The sequence below is a fragment of the Ipomoea triloba genome, chromosome 7, assembly GCF_003576645.1.
Source record: "Ipomoea triloba cultivar NCNSP0323 chromosome 7, ASM357664v1".
Taxonomy (NCBI): Eukaryota; Viridiplantae; Streptophyta; class Magnoliopsida; order Solanales; family Convolvulaceae; genus Ipomoea; species Ipomoea triloba.
The window spans coordinates 24,240,115-24,249,171 of NC_044922.1; the positions used below are offsets into that span (position 1 = coordinate 24,240,115).

At 50.2% G+C, this 9,057-nt stretch overlaps 1 protein-coding gene across 1 annotated transcript; it reads left to right on the top strand.

The window, feature by feature from the left end:
* The first annotated feature begins 1,780 nt into the window (after nt 1–1,780).
* Nucleotides 1,781–5,827, top strand: LOC116024374. Its single transcript, XM_031265267.1, has one exon. It carries the CDS (start codon nt 1,781–1,783, stop codon nt 5,825–5,827), a length of 4,047 nt encoding a protein of 1,348 aa, XP_031121127.1.
* Nucleotides 5,828–9,057: the final 3,230 nt, after the last annotated feature.

Sequence of the window (9,057 nt, forward strand, 5' to 3'; positions counted from 1 at the left end):
CCAACTGGTCAGATGCCGCAACCAACACTAGGAGCGCTTGGAGGGAACCCCGCTCAAGGAACACCACCGCAAGGATTTGCTCAACTGTATCAACCGTGGCCTGGGACTCCCGGGTACTATGTCATGACGCCAACTCCTCAAGTGATGGTGACCCCTCAAATTCCTGTTGTAGAACAGCAGCAACCGGTAGCTCAACCTTCCCAAAGGCAGTCGCAACTGCCACCCCGAGATCGTGATCCAGAAGAGATTCAGTCAGCGGATCGATCGCGAAGACTCGACCAAGAAGAACATCAAAATCATAGTCAACCTGATGCTGCTCAACGTAGGAGTGCCTTCGATCGCATTCGGAAGAGTGCTAGATCTCGATTGGGGGCTCAAGATGACCATGACCGACCGAGGCAAAGACCACGGAGGACTGAAGAAACGGAGAGAAGCAGCACTGGGAGCGCGTCGCGATCCAGAGGGGAAGATAGGACAGGACGACTGGCTAGTCGGGTGGGTGACCGACCGGACAGGAGAGAACGACGTCCAAGCAGGGAGGATAGTCCCCGTCGTCAGTTGGCCAGGATGCAAGAGAGAATCGACCACTTACAACGTGAACTTCGTGAAAAGAACGGCATAGATAAAGAGCCGCCCAGTCCACTAATCGCCACACCCTTCACCGACGATGTCATGAGCACGCATTACTCCCAAGATCTTAGGATCCCGATGATGCGGACCTATATCGGTCGGTCCGACCCTCAAGAACACATCGACATGTACTATGGCAACATGTTGATGTTGGGAGTGAATGATGCAGTCATATGCAGAGCTTTCTTCGCCACTTTGGCAGGCAAAGCGGCCGAGTGGTTCAGAAAGTTGGAACCTCGGTCGATTGGAAACTTCAGCCAGCTAGCTGACAAGTTCGTGAGGCGGTTCGCGGTCAGCAGATCGAAAAAGAAGCCTTACACCTATCTGAATGGAGTCAAGCAGGACCCGGGGGAGACCTTGTCTGCTTTCTTGCACAAATGGGATCGTGAGATCGACCAGGTCGAACCAATGGAGGACCAGGCAGCAATCCAAGCTCTCCTCACGTCGCTCCATTCTGGGCCGCTCTACTACGACCTCGTCGTCCATCCCCCCAAAACTTACGAAGAGGCAATTACCCGGGCCAGGCACCATGCGGANACCGGTCGGTCGCGATAGAGGTCACGACCCGAGGAGAGATCGACAGTGTTTTAAGCAACGTGGCCGACAGGAGGATGGACCGCGACTCACTCCGTTAACCAAACCCCTGGTGGAAGTCTTGCAATATGCCGAGCAATGCAACCTGGTCCATCCACCCGACCCGGTACCCGAAGGACCAGACAAGAACAAATACTGTGCTTTTCACAAAACGAAGGGTCATGAGACAGCGGAGTGCATCGCCCTACGTCTGGTTATTGAGCAACTCATTCAAAATGGAGAATTGGAGCAGTTCGTAAAGAGAGACGAACGAGACAAAGGAAAGTTCAAAAAGAACGTCTGGAAGAGGAACCCGAAGGAGCAATAGAAGGCGCCCGGTCCGCACGGGTCAAGTGACGACAAGGCGGCCGGGAAGAAGCTAGTTATTCATGTTATCTATGGAGGACCAGAAGGAGGAGACTCTTCTCGCCAAAGAAAGCAATGGGCGAGAAATTTGTACGTCGGGTCGGTCCACTCGGAACCCCGGGAGAAGAAGAAACGTGTAGAGCCGATATTCTTCACTGACGAAGATCTTCCCATCCACGGGGAAGCCAACAGCGACTCGCTCGTCATCACAATGGACATCAATGGGACGGACGTCCAGAGAATACTAGTTGACACGGGAAGTTCAGTAAACATTTTGTACTTCGACGTCTTCACCCGATTGGGTCTGTCGACCGACCAGTTGACCCCCATACGGACCCCGCTGTCTGGTTTCACAGGCGACTCCATAGAGGCAGAAGGAGTGATCAGTCTGAATGTGGAGTTAGGCGCCCAGCCGAACGTCTTGATGACAACCATGGAGTTCGTGGTGGTCAAGTTGAAGTGTATTCACAATGCAATACTTGGTCGACCCGGCATCTCCCAAGCAGGCGCTATCATATCAATGAACCACTTGAGCATGAAATTTCACACGCCCAACGGGATTGGAGTGGTTCGAGGAGACCAGCGAGCTGCCCGTCAGTGCTACGTACAGGCTGTCAAGCAATCCGATCGTGAGGACGCGAGGATTCACACCATATCTCAACAAGTCGACCAAGGAGAAGATAAGGAGAAACCGCAACCTCAACAAGTCGACCAAGGAGAAGATAAGGAGAAACCGCAACCAGCTTCAGAGAACCAAGGAGAAGATAAGGAGAAACCGCAACCAGCTTCAGAGATCCAAGGAGAAGATAAGGAGAAACCGCAACCAGCTTCAGAGATGGAGGAGATCATGCTCGACCCTCCGCAACCAGCTTCAGAGATGGAGGAGATCATGCTCGACCCTAGGCAACCAGCTTCAGAGATGGAGGAGATCATGCTCGACCCTAGCCGGCCGGAGCGAGTTGTCAAGATCGGTCGAAACCTTCCGGTCGGTCTAAGGGAGGACATTATCAAAGTTTTACAGAAGTTCAAGAATATCTTCGCTTACATTATCAAAGTTTTACAGAAGTTCAAGAATATCTTCGCTTGGGGACCGGAGGACATGCAGAAGTTCAAGAATATCTTCGCTTGGGGACCGGAGGACATGCTTGGTGTCGACCGGTCGGTTATATGTCACCGATTATCCATTCAGCCTGTCGACCGGTCGGTTATATGTCACCGATTATCCATTCAGCCGGGTTTCAAACCGGTTAAGCAGAAGAAGAGGCATCTATCAAGTGAAAGAAGAGAGTTCGTGAAGAAGGAGACCGCCACCCTCTTGGCGGTCGGGCACATCCGAGAAGTTCTCTACCCGGAGTGGTTAGCTAACGTAGTCCTTGCACCTAAACCACCTACATGGAGGATGTGCGTTGACTACACTGATTTGAACAGAGCCTGTCCAAAGGATCCGTATCCCCTACCAAATCCTGACCAGATGGTTGATGAAACGGCCGGATGTGAGCTGCTAAGTTTCATGGACGCCTTCAAAGGCTACCATCAAATTTTTATGTGCAAAGAAGATGAAGAGAAGACTGCTTTCATAACCCCTGAAGGAGTATTTTGCTACGTGGTGATGGCTTTCGGTCTACGGAACTCTGGAGCCACCTACCAGAGGATGGTGAACAAGTTGTTCAAAGGATTGCTCGGGTCGACAATGGAGGCGTATGTGGACGACATGCTCGTCAAGAGCCGATCAAAAGAAACTCATCCTACCGACCTGGCCCGAGCATTCCGGGTGATGGAAACTTTCAACCTGCGTTTGAACCCAAGTAAGTGTGCTTTTGCTGTCCAGACGGGAAAATTCTTAGGGTTCATGATGACGGGGCGGGGGATCGAGCCAAACCCCGAGAAAGTTAGAGCGATCATGGAGATGCAATCCCCCCGGTCGGTCAAAGACGTTCAACGACTGACCGGTCGACTAGCAGCACTCAGTCGTTTCCTGTCTAAATCAGCTGAGAAATCTCTACCTTTCTTTCAAATACTGAAGAAGTCTAATGGGTTCGAATGGACACCAGCATGTCAATCGGCGTTCGACGACCTGAAGGCCTACTTGAGTTCATCACCAGTTTTGTCCAAGCCGGAGAAAGATGAGACACTCTCTATCTACTTGGCAGTTTCTGACCGGGCGGTCAGTTCAGTGCTCGTACGGGAGGAAACCAAGGGAGTCCAGAAGCCGATCTATTATGTCAGTAAGGCTCTCCAAGTACCAGAGTTGCGATACACCAAGTTTGAGAAGACCGTATTTGCACTCTGGGTGACCGCCAGGAAACTTGCAACCTACTTTCAAGCCCACCCGGTTGTAGTTTTGACCGACCAACCACTTGGAACGATTCTCAGAAATCCAACGTCGTCGGGGCGGCTGATCAAATGGGCCATGATGCTTACCCAGTTTGCGATTGAGTATAAGCCGCGCCCTGCCATCAAAGCTCAAGCGTTGGCGGACTTCATTGTTGAGTGTACCGCGCGGGACCCGGAGCCCGACCGCCCGACCGCCTTGGAGGAACCATGGTGGGAAGCCTCTACTGACGGGTCATCCAGCAAGAAAGGATGCGGCGGAGGAGTCGTGCTTACATCTCCTGAAGGTTTCAAAATTTATCAAGCTTTGATCTTTAAGTTCCGACCCACCAACAACGAAGCAGAGTATGAAGCACTCTTAGGCGGAGTACGGTTGGCTAGGCAGCAGATGAAGGCCGACCGACTGAGGTTACGGTCGGATTCCCGGTTGGTGATCGGTCAACTATCTGGAACGATCGAAGCGAAGGAGGAACGCATGATACAATACAAGGACGTTGCCCTGGAGTTGTTACAACAGTTCGACAAGTATGAGTTGATCCAGGTGCCCAGAACGGAGAACACAGACGTTGACATGTTGTCCAAATTGACACAGGAGGCCCCTGAGTACGTGTCTAAGATCGCACGAATTGAAGAGATCGGGTCGCCGAGCATTGATGTTATTGAGGTCCGACCGGTTGAGATAAGCGAGCCAGATTGGATGTACGATTTGAAAAATTACATTGCTAATGGCACCTTACCAGATGACACCACCAGGGCGAAGAAAGTCAGACTGAGAGCACCACGCTTCCAATTGATCGATGGCAAACTCTACAAGCGGTCGTATGGCGGACCGCTCTTGAGGTGTCTGACCAACGATGAGGCCAAGATTGTGATTGAGGAAGTTCATGAAGGCATTTGTTCGGCTCACCAAGGACCAAGGACGCTGGCGCAAAAAATCATCCTGCTAGGATACTATTGGCCCTCAATCAACTTGGATTGCGAACAGTACGTTCGGCGATGCGCTACTTGTCAAGAATTTCACCGATTGCCCGGTCGACCAGCCACATATTACCAACCGATCAGCGAGGTAATACCCTTTGCAAGATGGGGAGTTGATTTGATCGGAGCATTCCCAATGGCAGCCGGTCGGAAGAAATATGTGATCGTGGCCATTGATTATTTCACCAAGTGGGTAGAAGCAGAAGTATTAGCAACCATCACTTCGCAGCAGTGCCAAAAGTTTCTCTGGGAAAAGGTAATCACTCGGTTCGGGGTTCCGGTCTACCTAATCACTGACAACGGGACGCAATTTGATAGTCAGCCGTTCAAAAGCTTCATGGCTAAACTAGGCATCAGGCACACCCGAGCGGCCGTAGCATACCCACAAGCTAACGGACAAGTGGAGAACACCAACCGAACGATCCTCGACGGACTGAAGAAGAAATTACAAAGTGCGGGTCGAGGCTGGGTAGAAGAGCTCCCGTATGTTCTTTGGACCTACCGAACCACTCCGCGACGGGCAACCAACGAAACACCTTTCTCGTTGGCCTACGGATTCGAAGCAAGGGTGCCGATTGAAGTATGGCTCCCTACTGCTCGGGAAAGGAATTACCAGCCGGAGGAAAATGACGAGTTGCAAGGTGCAGAGCTTAACTTCATCGATGAGAAAAGAGACATGGCGGCACGAAGAATGATTGAGTACCAGAAGGCCGCCAAAACTTACCATGACGGACGGGTGAAACCACGTTACTTTCAAGTCGGCGACTTGGTAATCCGACGGAGAGAAGCTAGTAAACCAACCGAACAAGGAAAATTTGCTAAGAAATGGGAAGGGCCCTACAAAGTCGCAGCAGTAGTCCAACCCGGCACCTACAAATTAGAGACTCTCTCCGGTCAACTGATTGACCGGGTGTGGAACTCCGAACACCTCATACAATTCTACAAGTAGTGTAGGGTGACTAGCATCATACTTGTACTCGGATGGTTAAATGAAGATTTTCCTACTAATATCGTTGTAAGATTCACCGACCCCGGTCGGAATTGCTTTACGTCGCTCCAAAAAAAAAAAAAAAAAAAAAAAAAAAANGGAGGAACGCATGATACAATACAAGGACGTTGCCCTGGAGTTGTTACAACAGTTCGACAAGTATGAGTTGATCCAGGTGCCCAGAACGGAGAACACAGACGTTGACATGTTGTCCAAATTGACACAGGAGGCCCCTGAGTACGTGTCTAAGATCGCACGAATTGAAGAGATCGGGTCGCCGAGCATTGATGTTATTGAGGTCCGACCGGTTGAGATAAGCGAGCCAGATTGGATGTACGATTTGAAAAATTACATTGCTAATGGCACCTTACCAGATGACACCACCAGGGCGAAGAAAGTCAGACTGAGAGCACCACGCTTCCAATTGATCGATGGCAAACTCTACAAGCGGTCGTATGGCGGACCGCTCTTGAGGTGTCTGACCAACGATGAGGCCAAGATTGTGATTGAGGAAGTTCATGAAGGCATTTGTTCGGCTCACCAAGGACCAAGGACGCTGGCGCAAAAAATCATCCTGCTAGGATACTATTGGCCCTCAATCAACTTGGATTGCGAACAGTACGTTCGGCGATGCGCTACTTGTCAAGAATTTCACCGATTGCCCGGTCGACCAGCCACATATTACCAACCGATCAGCGAGGTAATACCCTTTGCAAGATGGGGAGTTGATTTGATCGGAGCATTCCCAATGGCAGCCGGTCGGAAGAAATATGTGATCGTGGCCATTGATTATTTCACCAAGTGGGTAGAAGCAGAAGTATTAGCAACCATCACTTCGCAGCAGTGCCAAAAGTTTCTCTGGGAAAAGGTAATCACTCGGTTCGGGGTTCCGGTCTACCTAATCACTGACAACGGGACGCAATTTGATAGTCAGCCGTTCAAAAGCTTCATGGCTAAACTAGGCATCAGGCACACCCGAGCGGCCGTAGCATACCCACAAGCTAACGGACAAGTGGAGAACACCAACCGAACGATCCTCGACGGACTGAAGAAGAAATTACAAAGTGCGGGTCGAGGCTGGGTAGAAGAGCTCCCGTATGTTCTTTGGACCTACCGAACCACTCCGCGACGGGCAACCAACGAAACACCTTTCTCGTTGGCCTACGGATTCGAAGCAAGGGTGCCGATTGAAGTATGGCTCCCTACTGCTCGGGAAAGGAATTACCAGCCGGAGGAAAATGACGAGTTGCAAGGTGCAGAGCTTAACTTCATCGATGAGAAAAGAGACATGGCGGCACGAAGAATGATTGAGTACCAGAAGGCCGCCAAAACTTACCATGACGGACGGGTGAAACCACGTTACTTTCAAGTCGGCGACTTGGTAATCCGACGGAGAGAAGCTAGTAAACCAACCGAACAAGGAAAATTTGCTAAGAAATGGGAAGGGCCCTACAAAGTCGCAGCAGTAGTCCAACCCGGCACCTACAAATTAGAGACTCTCTCCGGTCAACTGATTGACCGGGTGTGGAACTCCGAACACCTCATACAATTCTACAAGTAGTGTAGGGTGACTAGCATCATACTTGTACTCGGATGGTTAAATGAAGATTTTCCTACTAATATCGTTGTAAGATTCACCGACCCCGGTCGGAATTGCTTTACGTCGCTCCAAAAAAAAAAAGAAAAAAAAAAGAGGTCGGTCGGCCGAAGTAAGGAGCAAGCGTTTTTCCCGGCTCTTTCGTTTGAGGTTTTGCCCGGTGAGTTATCCCGGCCCTACCTGCACGATTTTAACCGGTCGAGTTGTGACTAAGTTCACTTGATTATTTCCCGGCTCTTTCGTTTGAGGTTTTGCCCGGTAGTGTTATCCCGGGCCTACCTGCACGATTTTAACCGGTCGAGTTGTGACTAAGGTCACCTATTGATTTTTCGACCTGTTCGTTTGAGGTCTTTTTTCAATTGAGCTGTCTCAGCTCTACTTCAACAATCCTGCTCGGTCGGCGTTATGGTTGAGACCACTTACTGACTTTGGAAATTATCACTTAAAGATTTTTTCCAATTGAAATTTTGGCAGACCGACCGCTACGGTCCTGCCCGATCGTCCAAGTCGGTCATACCCACTTGACACTAATCTTTAGTGTGCGAATAAAAGCCTTCCCCATTGGGTACTCTACGCGGCTCGAGGACCAACTATCACACTTAAAACTTTCCTTTTTTTTTTTGCAGTCCATTTCCTATATGTTTGTAGGACAAGTATCAATACGACCGGAGTGGAGGACACCCAGTCGGTCGGATATAAAAACATGAAGATTAAAAGTTAAAGGAAGACTACATGAAGCAAGGAAATAAAGAACTATTTTAAGCAAAATAGCAAGTCTGACCGACACAGTAACGGGGTCGGTCTCCCAGGCACTAGTAGTTCAAGTCTGGAAGGAAAGGAAAACGAACTAAGAAGAGTGAATCAGAAAGTTAAGGGACATGACTCCGGGAGTCAGCAGTATACGGGTCGGTCGAACCTACAGGAGGATCACTGAAGGGCTCTGGACCAGGCGGAGGAATCTGCTCAGGTAGCAATTCACGGACCGACTCCCAATCCTCAATACCATCTGCGAGTGCCTGGTGAACAGACTCTTGCATAACATATTTCCCTCGATGGAAACCCCAGGCGGTCACCCGACGTAGCGCCTGCAGACCTACGGGGTCCTGATGTAGTGTTTGGAGTAGAGGGGCAATAGCATCTTCAGACGAGCAAAAAGACTTGACCAGGGCAGGCAGATCGGCCGGTCGGGATGGGTAGAGCGTGGCGGCGTCCCGAAAGAATTGATCAAAGTCGGGATATCGATTCAGAGATTCAATATGAGCCTCCAGGTGCCTCACTTTCTCCTTGAGTTCCCTTATTTCTTGATCACGATTTGTAACATCGACAGTCGCCCGGACAAACAACTCGGCAGCCCCACTAGCAGCCTGACATGGGCGCAAATAGATATGGTGAAAACCAATTAACTAAAAACAGAGAGAGATGGAAGGAGCGAGTGGTAGTTAATAAATGAAGCAAGTACCTGGGATATGTGATGGGCAACCTGCCCCGCCACATAGTCGGTCTTCTCATTGACAAAGTCCTCGGGTGGAGGACTCATCTTGAAAAGCATATTGAACATCTCTGGTAGACTAAAAGCGCCACGGGCAAGTGCATC

Excerpts from the sequence above, each read along its gene's own strand:
- LOC116024374 (XM_031265267.1), top strand. The coding sequence starts at position 1,781 with ATGGACATCAATGGGACGGACGTCCAGAGAATACTAGTTGACACGGGA.